Source organism: Myotis nattereri (genome assembly GCF_964212035.1).
Source record: "Myotis nattereri genome assembly, chromosome: 8".
NCBI classification, from domain to species: domain Eukaryota; kingdom Metazoa; phylum Chordata; class Mammalia; order Chiroptera; family Vespertilionidae; genus Myotis; species Myotis nattereri.
Genome location: NC_138083.1, coordinates 22,305,808 through 22,322,931, shown reverse-complemented (window position 1 = coordinate 22,322,931; position 17,124 = coordinate 22,305,808). Strand labels below are relative to the sequence as shown.

General features: G+C 39.1%; 2 protein-coding genes across 5 annotated transcripts in view; one reads left to right on the top strand and one right to left on the bottom strand.

The window, feature by feature from the left end:
- The window catches only part of SEL1L2 (SEL1L2 adaptor subunit of SYVN1 ubiquitin ligase), a 105,099-nt gene extending 97,163 nt beyond the window's left edge, over positions 1–7,936 (bottom strand). The window contains exons 1-2 of the mRNA XM_081097750.1: positions 7,506–7,936; positions 3,628–3,714 (exon numbers count right to left, since the gene is read on the bottom strand). The gene's annotated coding sequence lies outside the window, so the exon portion shown is untranslated. The remainder of the gene's footprint in view (positions 1–3,627; positions 3,715–7,505) is intronic.
- Positions 7,937–7,999: 63 nt separating this feature from the next.
- The window catches only part of MACROD2 (mono-ADP ribosylhydrolase 2), a 1,902,899-nt gene continuing 1,893,774 nt past the window's right edge, over positions 8,000–17,124 (top strand). For 2 of the 4 annotated variants that reach the window (XM_081097754.1, XM_081097755.1), the window contains exons 1-2: positions 8,095–8,422; positions 15,765–15,881. In XM_081097754.1, coding sequence (XP_080953880.1) covers positions 8,377–8,422; positions 15,765–15,881 — 163 coding nt within the window. In that variant the 5' untranslated portion in view covers positions 8,095–8,376. Of the gene's footprint in view, positions 8,423–15,764; positions 15,882–17,124 lie in introns of all 4 variants that reach the window. The other 2 variants (XM_081097752.1, XM_081097753.1) reach the window with 2 other exon arrangements.

Below are 17,124 nucleotides of genomic sequence, written 5' to 3'. Positions count from 1 at the left end.
TTTATCTTTCTCTGACTGGCTTATTTTACGTTACCTCAAGAGGTGCAAGCTGCATTTATGTGAAAACAATTAAATACATGAGCTGACCTGACATTTTACTTTAATATCTCAAGGCTAAGGTGGACAAAAAACATATGGACCAAGTCTTTGGTCTCCATCTGGGTGAAAACATCATTTATCCTCTCTTCAAGTAAGGAACTCCTGAGCTTTCACTGGGACAAAGACAAATACATATATCCACGTCATCTATGATTTTTTAAAATAGTCTTTCATTAAAAGGAATTTTAAAATACTTTCTTTACTATCTTAAATAATATGGGCATTTCATGAGCATTTCATGAGTGCTCTCAAGGTAGGACCAGAAACTAAAATGAATATTTAGGCAAAAGGACAGTAATATTAAAGATAAACCAAGAAATGGAGGCAGTTGAGAAGTTATGCCTAAAATATATTCAACTTTTACAGTGTGTCCAGGTAATTGCTTCAGAAACTCTTACATTTATTGTCTTGAAGTCATAGGTTTTTCCCCTTTATTAGTTTCCCATTGTTGTCTTGACAAATTACCACCAATATAGTGGGCTAAAATAACAGAAATGTATTCTCTCCTGGTTTTGGAAGTCAGAAGTCCAAGAGGATTCTTACAGGACTAAAATCAAGGTCAGGTCTAATTCCTTCTGGAGGCTCTGGGGGAGAATCCTTCCTTGTCTGGTAGCTCCCAGCTTTTAGTGGCTGCCAACATTCCTCAATTTATGCCCACTTCATTCTAATCTCTGCTCAGGCATCACTCTGCCTTCTCCTCTTCTGTAGTCTAACATCCCTTTGTCTCCCTCTTATAAGGACAATGAATGATGATGTTCAGGACCCACCAAGATAATAAAGGGCAATCTCCCCATCTTCAGATCCTCAATCACATCTGCAAAGTGAAACCTGATTTTTGCCAAATGAAGTAACATTCACAGGTTCCAGAAATTAGGTTCTGGAAATCTTGGGGAGCACTGTTCAAGCTACCGGTCTTGTCACCAACAGACTTCAAAATGGAACTTTTCCTAACTTCTGTACTTTAAAAAATTGCCTAAGTATAATTTGTTTAAAGTTTTAAATATCATCCATTAAACATTCTCCAAATAATATTTTTTCAGTTCCCATTTGGATCCAGAATTTTCAGCATTGTCCAGCAGATGATTTGCCTCCTACTTTTACTGAACTTGAGGTCATTTGACCTATCTTCCCTCAACTTCCTTTTTATTTGAAATTTCTTTCCATGAGTTTTTTCTTTTTCTCTTTTTGGCTCAATCCCTTCACCAACACCACCCCAGCCACCAACCCTCGCAATAGCTGTCAGCTTGCTCCCTATCTATAGATTTATTTCTATGTTGCTTGTTAGTTCAGTTTGTTCATTAGATTCCACATATGAATGATATCGTATGGTACTTCTCTCTGACTGGCTTATTTCACTTAGCATAATGCTCTCCAGGTCCATCCATGCTGTTGCAAACAGTATGATTTCCTTTTTTTTTTTTTTTTACACCTGACTAGTATTCCATGTGTAAATGTATCACAGCTTTTTATCCATTCATCTACTGATAGACACTCGGGCTGTTTTCAAATCTTGGCTATTGTAAATAATGCTTCACTGAACATAGGGGGCATGTATTATTTTGAGTATTTTGGGTTTCATTGGACATATTACCAAATGTGGAATCACTGGGAATCTCCATCTATTCATTCTTTTTGTAATTCATCCCAAAATATGAAGTGCCTTTCCTATATTCTAAGTCCAAGCTTCCTATTCTCACTTTCCTTCTATACACATCTACTTCTTCTGGGAGTCTACCGACCATTTGTCCTCTCTCTCTCTGTTTCAATCTTTTTGTTACCAACCTTCTTCATTTTTTAAAATCTCATCCATTTTTTATTACTAATGTCCCTTGTTTAATTTCTTTGACCTAGGTGGAGCCAGGTCAAATGAATGAAAACCAAACAAAAGCGCTGAGAGAATTTGTCCTGTCAGGTTTCTCGCAGCCACCATCTATTAAGGCAGGCTATTTGCACTATTTATTTTCTTCTGTGTGCCCATATAGACAGGTAATGTCCTCATCATGGTCACAGTGGTCTCTAATAACTATCTGAACTCATCACCCATGTGTATTTTCTTCTTGGCAACCTCTCTTTTCTGGACCTTTGTTATCCAACAGTAATGACCCCTCAGCTTCTGGCTGATTTTCTTGACCATCCTTCTTCTTAATTTAAAAATTCTTCATTCCACCTCTCCTAGAAAAAATTTCCTTTGACTCTGGTATCCTTTCAAGTACTATCTCATCAACTTATCCTTTAGCTTCTAAACATTCAAAACGATAGTCCATAATCACTGCTTCTGACTTGTTGCCTCCTACTTATTGTTTAACTACTTGCTTTTATTTTTGCTAATTTACATAGTAAGTCCAATTAATTATCTTTTCTCAGTTCTCATCCTTCTGATCTCCATAAAACATGTGACCTTTCTGAGCATAAACATCTTTTTGAAAATATATTATTTGTTTCTCTAAAACTGAATTTCAATTATTTTCTATACTCTTGAACATTATTTATTCTTCTTCTATCACTCCTTCATCCTTCATTCATGTATTGCATACTTATTATATGCTAAATATGAATGGTAATTCTCTTTCAGCTGTCCATTAATTTCAGTTCTTAGTTCCTCTTAGTCTTTACATTAAAATTAGGGCCTCCTCACAGTAATCCCATTCAATCTCATGTGTTCTTCCTTAGTTTTGCTAATATCTCTCTTTTTTAAAAAAAATATTTTTATTGATTTCAGGGAGGAAGGGAGAGGGAGAGAGAGAACCATCAATGATGAGAATCATTGACTGGCCACCTCCTGCACACCCCACACTGGGGATCAAGCCTACAACCAGGGGATATGCTCTGATTGGGAATCAAATCATGACCTCCTGGTTCATAGGTCGATACTCAACCATTGAGTCATGCCATCTGGGCACCAACATCTCTTTATTGCTCCTTATTTAACTCTCATTAATTATCTTATTCATTCAATAAATATTTATTGAGAGTCTAGTATGTGCCAGGCATTGTGCCATTCTCTGTGGATGGTGAACACGAAGACATATTTTCTAACCTGAGAGAGTTTGTAAGTCCAGAGTGAAAGATAAATATTAACAAAATAATCACAAAAATAAATGCATAATAACAAGCCATAGAAAGTACTTTATTGGTAAATAAATGAGCACTGAAGGCATATGAGGGGATACTGTGGGTAGAAGTCAGGTGGGATCAGAGTCAAGACAGGCACTGTCAGAACGTGATGTTTAAGTTGAACTGTGAAGTAGGAGAATGGGGCAACTAAATAAATCATGCCCCAAGAATAGCAAAAAACATGTGAAAAGGCCATGCGGTAAGCATCAGATGTATTCAAGAAAATGAAAAGCTCTAAGGGTTGCTATGATTTGAACTAGAGACTGGGAGGTGTAAGATAAAGCAGAATTGGTAGGGATGTTCACTTAATTCTTAATGATTTCATTTTTATAATTAGACTATATTAAATATCAGGCTGACATAATGAAATGCCGTAGACTGGGTAGCTTAAATGACAGAAGTTAATTTTCTTACAGTTTTGGAGGCGGGTCTGGTTCTGGTGAAGGCTCTCTCCTGGCTTGCAGATGACCACCTCTCACTGTATCTTCACATCAAGGGGGTCTGAGGAAGGAAGACAGAGAAAGATCTCTTCCTTTAAAAATAATAAGGCTACAGTCCTAGTGAATTAGGGTCCAATCTTTATGGCCTTATTTAACCTTAATTACCCCCTAAAGACCCTATCTCCTGATATAATCATATTGGGGACTAGGGCTCTGACATATAAATTTGGAGGGAACACAATTCAGTCCATAGCAAAGTCCACCAGAATGTCATTGAATGACTTAGAACAATGAGATATGATCATATTTAACAAGATAACTCTAGATGTGGGGTAGAGAATGGACAGAAGAGGAGCAAGGGTGAACAAGGGATCCAGTTAAGAAGTGTTTTGCAGTAGTTCACTTGAATTCAGACTGAGCTTAGTGAAGTGCTATTGGAAAGAAGATTTAAGTTATATAGGAGAAAAAATTGAGAAGGTATAGCAATTCATTTAAAATGATACTGAAGTGTTTGGGTGGTATCGCTCAGTGGGTGGGTGTTGACCCACGAACCAGGAGGTCACAGTTTGATTCCCAGTTAGGTCACATGCCTGGGATTTGGGCTGGATCTCCATTTGGGCTTGGGAGCATGTGGGAGGTAGCTGATTGACGATTCTCTCTCATCATTGATGTTTCTCTCTTTACCTCTCCTCTCTTCTCTCTGAAATCAATAAAAACATATTTTTAAAAAATGATACTGAAGTTATAAAAGAAATTAAGGATGGCATTTAGGTTTCCAGATTGCTCAACTAAATGGGTGATGAAGTCATTCAATGAGACATGCAACACTGGAAGAGGTCTAAGTGTGGGGGGAAGTTCATGAGGTCATTGTGGTATATGGTATATTTAAGGTGCTTCAATACATTACATAATATTTTGTCAGAATTATTAATACTAAATGCTGAAAATAATACCATCTAAATATTAATGCCTTAACACAATAAGAGTTTCTTATTTATATCATAGCCTGATGTAGTGCTCCTTAGGTTCCCTGAGATACTCCTCCAAGTAGTGACTCAGAAATTGAAGCTAGCCTTGGCCACTAAGGCTAAGTGGTTATAGCATCTCCAGAGCACTGAAGGGTCACAGGTTTGATTCCTGGTCAGGGCACATACTCAGGTTGTATGGTTGATCACTAGTCGAGGCATGTATGGGAGTATGGGAAGCAATAGATTGATGTTTCTCTCTCACATTGATGTTTCTCTCTCTCCTTTCCTCTCTGTCTAAAATAAATAGAAACATATGCTCAATTGAGGATTGGAAAAAAAATCCAAGAGAATGTCCTTCTTTAGATGATGCTTCTGAGATCACCCCGGAAAGGAAAGAGAAAATATGAATGAACGCATAGGGGATGTGCTGTTCAGGGCTGGAAGTGGCATGCATAATTTTTATCCCATAACCCAGTCAGAATGCAGTCACATGTCCTAACTACTTCAGTGGAGACTTGGAAATATAGTTTCTATGAACCAAGAGAGAGGAAATTGTATTAGTTAGCATCTCTGCCACATTTGCCTGTGCTAGGTACTCTTCTAAGTCCTCTATATGTTTTAATTTATTCCTCACATCAGTCTTATAAGGCACATACTATATTATCCCCATATAACAGATTTAAAAAACAAACAAACAAGATACAGAGACTTTGAGAAACTTGTCAAAGCTCACATAGTCAATAAGGGGAACCTAGGATTTGAATTCAGGTGATCTAGCTCCAGATGCCTTTTAATGAGTACATAATACCAACTTCTTTAAGTTGAGATTCAGTGTTTGGTAGAATGTATAAGTCTAAAGCTCAAGAAGAAATTTTTGCTGGAGATAATACATTTGGGAATCACTGGTGTAACTCAGGGTTTCCCAACTTCAGCAGTATTATTTTGGGCTAGATAATTCTTTGTTAGGGGCTGTCCTATGCAAAGTAGGATGCTTAGCAATATCCTTGGCCTCTACACACTAGATGCCAGTAGCATTCTTCCTCCAGCTGTGACAACAAAAAATGCTTCTAGACATTGCCAATATACCACAGGGGGCAGAACTGTCCCTGGTTGAGAATCACTGAAAGTCATGAGTATGTTTGAAATTATGATTATTTTACAATATATTTTTTATTGATTTCAGAGAGGGAAAAAAGAGATAGAAACATCAATGAGAGAGAATCATCAATATGCTGCCTCCTGCATGCCCCCTACTGGGAATCCAGCCCACAACCTGGGCATATGCCCTGACTGGGAATCAAACCATGACCTCCTGGTTCATATGTTGATGCTCAACCACTAAGCCACGCTGGCCTGGCTGGTTGAAATTATTAAAAGAAAAAAGTATAAACTGAAAAGAGACAAGGGGCTAGTACTGAATCTTAACAAATTTCAAAATGTAATAGCGGAAAAGGAAGATGGGCTGGCTAAGGATAGTAAGAAAGAATGGCCAGAAAGGACATTTAAAATGGTAAGAAAGTTAAAGAATACTGCAAGAAGGAACAAGGGGTTAACAATGTTAAATGCTACTGAGAGATTTTGTAAAAGAAAGATTGACAAATGTCAATTAAATAGCACAAGTTCATTGGTTACCATTGCTAGAGCTATTACAGTTGATAATAGGATAGAACCCAGATAATAGTGGAGTGAAGAGGAAAAAGTAAGGCACTGCCAATCTTTTGGAAAGGAAGAAACAGTAGCTGAAGACGGGTGTGGGATCAGAGGAGGATTTTTTTAAAAAAAAACCTGACAGAGACTTGAGAAAGCTTAAAAGTTGATGGATGATTCCAGTTCTTTGAACTGACTTGTGACAAAGAATAATCAATAGTGTAATGTTCCTAAGGAAGCAGATAGAAGGACTGGACCTATGATGGGTGGAAACAGTGTCCCTGTGGTAACTGAAGGTAAAGTGCCCAGTACGGTGCACTCTCCGGCAGACACCTTACATTTAGCATTTCTAAGTAAGAAAATACCTTTCCCACAAAAACCTGTAATTGCTCCTGTATTGCCTAATATTAATATTACTGTTCTCTTCTTTGACTAGTTCATGGAACCGCCATCTTCTTTCTCATCCTTATCCTCTTCCTAAATCTATTCCAATTATAATGTAAGTTGAATCAGAGCTCTTTTTCCATTGCCAAAAATCAGTGCATATTTTTATTACTAGCTCAAATGTCACGTCTTCTCAAAGCTTTTCCTAGGTCTCTCAGCCAAATAAAATTTTATGTATTTAACACGAAAAGAAAAACAGAAGGGCAATGTCAAAATAAAAAGTATTACGTTACTGTGTTATGAATTACTCTCACAAGAGTGTCCTGTTACTCATAACATTTCATTCTTTACAACTGGAGACACATGGATTGGTTGCTCTAACCAAAACTGCTAGGACTTTTTTTTTTTTTTTTTCTACTAAAAAAAATATTACAAATCATTATTTGGTCTTACACACCTTGCTTAAGTAGAACACATATAACACGGCAGACCAACTGTCGAATAAATGTGGATGCAATGCACCCACCAAGTCAGCCCTGTGGATTGTCTGTTCTTTAGAAGCACAGTAAATTTGGAGAGGAGCTTGCCAAACGTGCTCTAAATTTTGGGTCTATCTACTCTTGTGGTGGACTCTACTGGCACTGGATTTTAGTATAACCCTGAACATAGCCAGTCCTTTGCACCAGCACCTTGACCTGAAGCAATTGGTGGAGGAATAAAACGATAACGTGACCTGGCTCTGGGTAACTTCTATTTGAATTTGCTTTGAGGTAAGGCTTCTGTTTCCCAGATAACATTTTGGTTGCGCACTATAATTGGCTGGTTCTTAAAACACTTGAGTAGCCCAGCTTACCTTGGTGTTTTTCGAACTTCGCCGAACTCCAGTGAAACCTGTAATTTTCACTACAAGGTTGAGGAGCCCATCGTATATGACCTGGAACCATTTCCCAATCCTCTCATTTCTTTCTGCTATGCAGTATTGGCCCACTTGGAAGACAGCTTCAGATTGTCTGGTAAATTCCGTGCAGGCGGGCCAGTCGGAGTGGGCATGGACAACGTGTGGACTCACGTCTCCCACTCCCACATCTTCCAGTCCCTAAGGCTGGGATCCCCACGCCACGTCTCAGTCACCTCAAGCACCTGGCCTAGAGGCCACGCCCTCCTCCTTGCCCCACGAAGCCTGGAGAGGGGGTGGTGTCTGCCTCCTCTGGCTCCTCCCAGGCGTTCGCTCCTCGTCCCACTCTCGTCGCGAGGCCATTGCCAGCACCTTCACGCCCTGGCTCCGCCCCCTCCCGCTCCCCAACGTCCTTGGCGTCGGGCTCGAGCCTGCGCCTGCGCGTGCGCCCTGGAGCCCGAAGTCGGGGCGCGCGGTGGCCAGAACGCGGAGAGCGGCGGGCGGTGCAGCCAATGGGAGGCGGCGATGGCTAGCGGCTGTGAGGCGGGGCCTGCGCGGGTGTTAGGTTCGCGCGAGGCGTGACCTAGTTGACAGGCTCCGAGGTGCTGCTGTGGCGGCGTCCGCGGAGCTGAGGCGGGTGGGAGCCGAAGCCGAGCGCGGGCTGAGGGAGGAGGGCGGCGACTGGAGAGCTGCGAGCGGCGTGGGACCCGGAGCCTTTTTCACTTTTTCCCTCCCGAGTGCCCCCTCCCAGCCCTCCCACTCCACACTACCCTGTTTGCCCGTGAGCCTGGGGAACTTGCAGCTGAAAGCCAGCCACCCCCACGGCAACATGTACCCCAGCAACAAGAAGAAAAAGGTGTGGAGAGAGGAGAAAGGTAACGGCCTGCCGAGTCCTGGGGCGCGGGTGGGGGTGGGTGAAGGGTGGGGGTTGGGGGTCAGGGCAGTGTGTGCCGCGGTGCCCTCCGCCCGAGCTCCCGCCTCGCGCCCGCCCGCCCGGTGCCGCCTCCCTCGTGTGTTCGTGTGTCCACACCCGCGCTCCCCCCCGCCCCCCCGGCGTGCACGCGCCGCCCCCGGGCGCCTGCCGCTCGCGCACGGGTGGGCGCACGCCCCTCGCGGCCGCCCGCTGCGCCCAGTCACCTCTCCGGACGGGGCTGCTGCAGCCTCACTCGCGGCGTGGACACGGACACCCGCTCCACGCCGCCGTCCCCGGGCCCGGCACAACTTCCCTGGGTCCCCCCACCCGGGCTCCACGCTCCTGCTGGGACTTTCGCACGCCTGGCCGGCGTGTCCCACGGACACGTGCCCGCCGGCGGACACACCCGCTGCGGCCGCCGTCGCTGCGCCTCTGCTCCCCTCCTGCAGGCACTCTTCGCCCACCGGCTGGCAGGGGGTCCCCACCTCCGGGCGCAGGTCCCTTCTCTGGGTCCCCCACTTCCGCGCCGCAGGGTGCCTTGAAGCCTGGAACTCTTCTTGGGGGAAACCTCAAGGAGCGTCTTGTCCATGAGGAGGAGTGCCGTCAGGGGCATCTCGGTGGGCTTTTCTCTGCGCGGGGTGCTTCTCGACATTCCACCCCCGTTCATAGTGTGAAGTGGCTCAGAGTAAGGTGGTGAGACGGCTGTCACTCTGCGTGAATGAACCCGCCCGGCTTCTGAGCATATCCAAGCTTATCCACGTCCCCGCGAGTGGCACTGATTTCTGTAAGACGCAGAAGTGTGCCTGCCAGCCAACCTCCTCTTCTCTTCTCTTCTCTTCTCTTCTCTTCTCTTCTCTTCTCTTCTCTTCTCTTCTCTTCTCTTCTCTTCTCTTCTCTGGCATGATAGTTAGATAATAGTCTAAGGCAGCGGTTCTCAACCTGTGGGTCGCGACCCCTTTGGGGGTTGAAGGACCCTTTCACCAGGGTCGCCTAAGACCATCGGAAAACACATATATAATTACATATTGTTTCTGTGATTAATCACTATGCTTTAATTACATTCAATTTGTAACAATGAAAATACATCCTGCATATCAGATATTTACATGACGATTCATGACAGTAGCAAAATTACAGTTATGAAGTAGCAACGAAAATAATTTTGTGGTTGGGGGGGGTCACCACAACATGAGGAACTGTATTAAAGGGTCGCGGCATTAGGAAGGTTGAGAACCACTGTTCTAAGGTAAAACTTGAAATTCTGGAGTTTTTTTTCTTTCTTCTTTTCACTCCTTTTTATTGTTTAGCTTTTCTGCAGAAATGGAGCAAAAAGCACTTCCATTGCTATCTGCTGAGATACACTAAACCTGTGCATGGTGTGAGGTTGAGTGAGGAGTGCACATCTCTCCTAAGTATCCCATCTTCTTTATAGAAGAAGGATATGGAGTGACTAGGTTGAAAGTTGATTTCCTTGATTATAGCTCTCTAAAACCTGTAGATTTTTATTGCAAGTCCTGGCCTCTGTAAACATCTAGGCAAATAGTGGAAAAGAACTAAATGTGGGAAAAGGATTCTCTCTATAGGGGCTACTTCAAACAATGTACAAGGAAAGGGTTGAAAAGGGAATTTTTTTTCCAATTAACTACTGGGAAGATTTAACATAACAACTGAACAACTGATGAAAATGGTTTCTAAGGTATTGAAAGAGTAGGTTGTATGTTATTTAATTATGTTTTAATGATTATGATCATATATAGAACTAAAAATTGTGTTGTCACAAAACAAATGCTGTTGAAAATAATAGCCTGATATATAAAGCAGTGTGAAATAATTGTTTTGTTTTTGCAGTAGCAATTACTTTACTTTCAACCAGGATTTACTTTGTAAGCATTGAAAAATCATTTATACCCATTTTTATTGATGGCCTTCAAATGTAGCTTTGTATGATTGATAGTATTGAAGGCAAAATAATGAAAGATCTGGAGACTGATTTTAATACGTGAATCATTAATGAAATTATAGTGATTACTTAAGAACTATTTTTTCTGTCATAATAGACAATGTTCCTGAGTAATATTATAATGCTTCTTTCATTTAACATCTACGCAGTTGAACTGTGATAAGCAGGCTTTTTAGAATCTTCAATGTCTTAGTTTGCTACTAATTATAAGAGAAAATATAACCAAATTAATATTTTCTAAATAAAGAAGCACATGCACAATTAAGAAAGGCATTTAACAAAATAATTTCTCTTGTACAAACTATCCTATTTTTGCCTGAAGTTTAATGTTAAAGGGAAAACTTATTGAGACTTGAAGACTTTAATATGTGTCTCTGTCTTATTAGGACGTCTGTTTTTGAATAGTTAATATTTTTAAAATACATATTGTACCATCAAGAAGGAGCTAAAGATTTCAGTACAGTAGTTAGTATTAAAGAAGCTGATGACCTTTTTCCATTTATTGCACTGGAGAGGATGGTGTCATATTTTTGGAGCTGTTATTTAAACCTAAAAGCTTACCCACCTCATTGAAATATCAAGGCATTGTATAAACATTTTAACTCAGTATACCATCTAATAAGTAGGTCTGCCTGCTTATATGCTTGATTAACAAAGAAAGGATTTATTACAAAGGTGAAGCATTCTTCAAGGAAAAGTTTGTGTAATACCAAAAAAACTATTTAGTATATGTATGTAGCTTTCAGTATGTCTCATTGTTTAAACGAATAGCTAAGGAATTCTCCACATATGTTAACTAGATGTTGTTGATCTAGTATTTTGAACCCTAATTCAAAACTGCTTAATGTGTATTACAATTTCAAGTACTGAAACTATCTCATTTTTATCTTATTGTCTTATTATAGATCTTGCTTTGTCCTAAGTGTCCACACTTAAACTTTTAAATAAATGCAATGAAAAAGACTAGGTTGCTTTCCCGTATGTACCTCTGACACTCATTAAAACTACAATTGCTTCATATATTTCAACCTGATTAGTAATATTGCAATATTTCCATATTAGTGATCTGAGCTTTTTTAGAAGTGCTTTAATAAGTTTTAGTCATCCCCTTTCCTGCTGTGTGATTATTTAAATTTACTATCTCCTTCAAGCTTCCTATTCCATCAAGACCCCATCCTCCTACTAAACAGATGATATTGCCTTTTTTTGTTTGTTTTAATAAGAGAAAGTTTATTTAGGAGGCCATAGAGGTAGAAGTGAGCTTTAGAAGAAATGGGCTCAGAAACAAGTTTCAGCAAAAGAAGGGCCCTTGGAACTTAGGAGATGGAGACGGGGTGGGGGGTTTTGGGGGGGGAGGCAGACACACTGGGTCTTTAGAGAAGTAAGAGAGGAGAGGTTTGAGTGGAAAGGGAGAAGGAGAGAGAATGAATGAATGAGTGAATGAGAGCATGAGGGAGCACCGTTGCAAGCCCGGGAGAAAGATGGGATTGGGGAAAGGCCTGGGTGTGCTCCATAGAACTGCCAGAAGTTGCCTTTTAATTCATGGAGAAAATACATGTCATATAACATGAATAACTGCATAGTATTATTTGTCTCTTTCTTCACAGGTTCTTTGTCTTTTCAGCTTTGTTTCTATCTTAAAGAAAGCACTTTTCTTCTTTGTTTCTAAGATTAACCCCTCTGTGCTGTCACATCTCTTGAATTCTTTGAGATCTTGTGCTATCATTTATTCCCTTTCAGGTATGTTTAGTTTCTGAGTGTCTTCAGGTTCCTCTCCTCAACATATATGAATACTCAAGTCTCTTCTACCCTAACGTAGCCTTCCTTTTGATATCATTGTAAATAATATGGGTATTAACAGGAAAGGAACAAAGGGAAGGCCAGATAATATAGGCATGCCATTTATGCCAGGTCGCTGAAGTTCTGTTCCACGCAGATCCTGAGGAAAGGGACTGGACAAAGGAAAACTAGATACATACCTAGTAAGGTCTGGGTGACACAGGGAAGGTACTCAGTCACACCTGTGAACAGGTCATTGGCCAGAATATGTGTGGCCATTGCAAACTTGGGAAAATTTGATACACATGTCATATAACATGAAGAACTGCTTCTGAACAAAGGAGCTCTCTCTCTTGCACACTTGGCTACTGGCGCTCTAGTCACAGGGGGTGCACTCTACTGCATTACCTACATGGCTCACGGCCATGTGGACCCCACACACAATGGACTGATGGACTACAATTAGTCTGATACTACACTGGCCCAAACTCCATCATGGAATGGAAACTCTGGACACTGGCTTTGCTTTTAGTTCTACTGAATTCCCAGTTGTACCTCTTCCAAAACTGGTTTAAGGGAAATGGGACTTTGCAAGACAAAGGATATAATTCTATGCAAATAGAGCTTTCTAGTATAGCTCATCCTCCCTTGGGGGCCTCCGGAAATTCTTATTCCAGTGGTACCCCAAGAACCCCACTTCCACTCCAAAGGAGAAGGGCAATCCATGCAATTCTCCCATAAAACTTTCATCTTGGAGTTTGCTATTTTCATTTATTTTTCTCAGTCTCAGCCTCCTGGACCCTAGTTACACTCTAATAAAACTGATTTTCTAAAGTCATTCTGTAATAACAATGATGATGGTACTAATCTAAAATAGTTACTGTTACTATTTGAGTCCTACTCAGTACTTTTCTAGGTACTTTACATGGGATCTCATTTAATTCTCACAACACTCTGGGGCAGTGATGGCGAACCTTTTGAGCTCGGCGTGTCAGCATTTTGAAAAATCCTAACTTAACTCTGGTGCCGTGTCACATTAGAAATTTTTTGATATTTGCAACCATAGTAAAACAAAGATTTATATTTTTGATATTTATTTTATATATTTAAATGCCATTTAACAAAGAAAAATCAACCAAAAAATGAGTTCACGTGTCACCTCTGACACGCGTGTCATAGGTTCGCCATCACTGCTCTGGGGTATTGTACTCTAGGGTCAAGAGCTTTAAACACCATGTGCATAGATTTGAACCCTAGGTGTAGTGCTTTCTATCTGTAACATCTTAGGTAAATTATTTAACCTCTCTGTTTTAGTTGCCTCACTTGTAAGTTGAGAATAATACCTACCACCTATCTCAAAAGGAAGCTGCATCATAAGGAGCTTAAGTAACCCAAGATCACATGGATTTGCATGATTTGGCATTAGAACCCAGACCACTTTGTTCACTACTTTATTCTCTTTTCAGTGCTTTGGGTGATCCAGTTGATAAAACCAATGATTTATTAATTTTTATTCTTTCTGATCTTCCTGTAGCAATTGGTAATATCTCTTCTCCATATTTAAACTCTTTGCTGGTTTCCACATCACTGGGACCTTGATTCACCATGTGCCCCAAGTGACATCTAAACTTCATTTCATTTTATCCCTTCTTTGTGTGTACTCCCTACATTTTTATTTTTTAAGCTTTGCTCCCCTCCCTTAACCTTCCCTGTGAACTTCCTGTAGGACTAGAAGTTTAGGTTATAATTTCCAAAATCTCTAGCTAGACCTCTCTCCTGAGTTCCAGATTCTCGATTTCAACTTGAATGCCCTTTTGGTATCTGAATTTCTTTTCTTTTTTTTTTTTTTTATTGCTTAAAGTATTACAACGGGTATTACATATGTGTCCATTTTATCACCCCGCCCTAGACAGTCCCCTAGCCTCCCCTATCCCCCAGTGTCTCATGTCCTGAATTTCAATAGTGTTGACCCTTGAGTATTGTAGTATTGTGATTTGAATATATCCATCTGATTAAAATACAGCTTTTGTTGTTGTTGTTATTTTGTCTACTTATGTGGTTGAAGAAAAGCAACTTCTAGGAGTGGGGAAAAATATTGGCTCCCTGTTTCTTGTTCACTTGTGTTTACATGAATACTTTCTACAGTTTATTTCTTTGGAATAATTTTTCAAAGGGATTATTTTGTGTTAGGTTATCTAATGCTAGATACTATCCTTAAATCCATCACCTAAACTTTAATACCTTGTAATATGCTGAAAGAAAATTGGAGAGGGAGAATACAAACTTTGGTAAAGTATGTGATATAAGACAACTGACTTATAGAATGAGTGAAGATGCCAGTGTCAGTTTTTATATTGACTAGTAGTAATTTTTAATTTCTTCCTTATTTCTTTAGGTTAAAAATATAAATATAATTATATACATTTTTCTTTGTATCCTAGTGGATAATTTTATGTACCTTCTGGGATATGCATAATTAACTTTGAATATTAGTGGTCTACTTTACAGGATAAAGATTTAACTGTTCAGCATGGTATACAAGTTCCTATACGATTTTATTTTAATTTTTGTTTCAAGTTACTTTTCACTTCAGTGGCCTCTTCTCTTTTCATAGCATATCTTGCAGCTTCATTAAACTATTCTTATTCCTTATCTTTGTTTATATTACTCTTTAGTCTGAAATATCCTTACTTTTTACCTCTTCATGATAAAATTCTCCCTGTTAGGAACCAGCATACACATCACCTCTTTTGGGGAGCTTTTCTTGAGAAGGCAGTACAGTATAGTGGCAAATTGTATAGGCTATAGTTTCTAATGGCGATATCTGACTGGATTTTCATGGAAAGTTCTCTTGCTTAGGACAGATTAATGAACTTTGATGTGCTTTATTTCCCTATCTGAAAATAGAGATACTAATACTATGTATTTGTTGAGTTGTTGAGATTATTTCAATAAAATTATATATGTGAAGTATCTGGCACACGGTGAATTCTTTATAAATGACACCATTATTATCAATTCTAAGATGCATTTAAAAATATTTTAATCTTGTAATCGATATATATTTAAAGTATTGTTTACATCACTTCCAGACAGGTGTTATTAAATTAAAAGTGCACGTTTATTGTTGATGGCATCTTCAAATTAAAATATCTTGGTGACTGCCTTTCTTTTGCTCTTAGCATTTATACATACCTGTTTTAGGATTTAGTGTTTTATTTATGTAGCTGTTATTTTGTCTCATCCATTTCCTCTTTTTGTCTTGTGAACTTCTCAAGGTCAAGGATCTCCTTTGTATTTGCAATGTGTAAACATATCACGTGGCACACAGTAGACTATCAATAGATGTTGGTTGGAAGAGTTTCCTTATTTTTCTTTCTGCTAATATAGTGTTAATTCGACATCTTTTTACACTTCAAAGTAGAGTCATTAGATTTGCATTCTGGTGTTTCTCAAGCCCACATTGATTCTTTTGGTAGTTTAGCATGGTTAATATTTAAGTTATAAAATAATTCCTGATCTTAAAAGTTAAATACAAATCAAAGTTCTACTTTTATTTTGCAAGAACGGTTACTGAAGATGACCCTAGAGGAAAGACGCAAAGAATACCTAAGGGACTACGTTCCCCTGAACACTATTTTATCGTGGAAGGAGGAAGTGAAGGGCAAGAGCCAAAATGATGGTAAGTTTCTCAGAATATTTTTCAGGTAGATACTGTTTCCATTTTTTTTAATGACTTCTGCAGGACAATTTTTGGCAAAAATGAATAATAGGAATTCAATAAAGAGATGACAGTTTTGCTATTTTAAATCATTGTCAGTTGTCATTTAATTATTTTTAGCAATCTATTATATATTATTTAAATTTAGAAAATTATTTTTAAAATTTTTTAAAGTTCTAATCCTAACCTTAACCCTAACCATTCTAAAATACACCACGATTATATTATGGTACTCTTTTATGGGTACTTTTAAAAAATTACATTACAGTAGTTATTGGAGCAAATGATATTAGAGATTATGGTGTGACCCTTTGAGTTTGTTTTGATTAGGTTTACTTATATTGGATTTCTTCAGTTTTATTTTAAGGATTGGATATGTTTCAAAGACAGTGTATCAAAAAGAATAGAGAAAAAACAAATAACACTTCACATAATTTTAGAGAAGAGTATACAGGGTGTCCCTAAAAAATGTATATACACTTTAATAGCTGATAGCTCAATTTTGAAAATGAAATGCATTTTTATAAACATTGCCTTTATAATTATTCAAAGTGTGTTTATACATTTTTTGGGGTCTGGTATTATATCTACATATTAAGTATTATATGACAAATTTACTCTTTATCAAACTTGTTATGATTTAGAGTCTAGATTGTTTGAGGGGAAAACATATGTATTAGAATATAAATGAAATTTTTACTATCACAAAGGTTCATGGAAGAAAATTCTAAAAGCAACATAGTAAATTTAATGTATGTTTAATATGTTTATCTCTGAATTAACATTTATTAGTGTTTATGGTCTGGATGTCAAGTTTAAAAGAAATAGGGTGCTTTTTAGGATATGTAATAGTTGAGAAACAAAGGTAACTTTAAAAAAGGAAATTGGAACATGTTGATTTCACAGATTGTGGTCTTTGATGGAACTATACAGGATATTATGGCCCAAAATAAGAAGACTAGCATGGAGTTCCTATGGACAAAATCTGTGGGAAGTAGCAGCCAAATTAAGATTTAGAACCTGTGAAGAAAACACATTGACCTGAGAGTTTGGGGCTTTAGACAGAATTTTGTTTTTCTAGGAAGGCAAATCATGTGGGTTCTTTTAGACCTTTCTCTGCCTGGAAAAGTGTGCCCTTGGCAAGTGGGTAGTGTGTTTACCCCTAGTTCTGGTGGGGGTCATTAGCTGATTGCGATGTACAGAT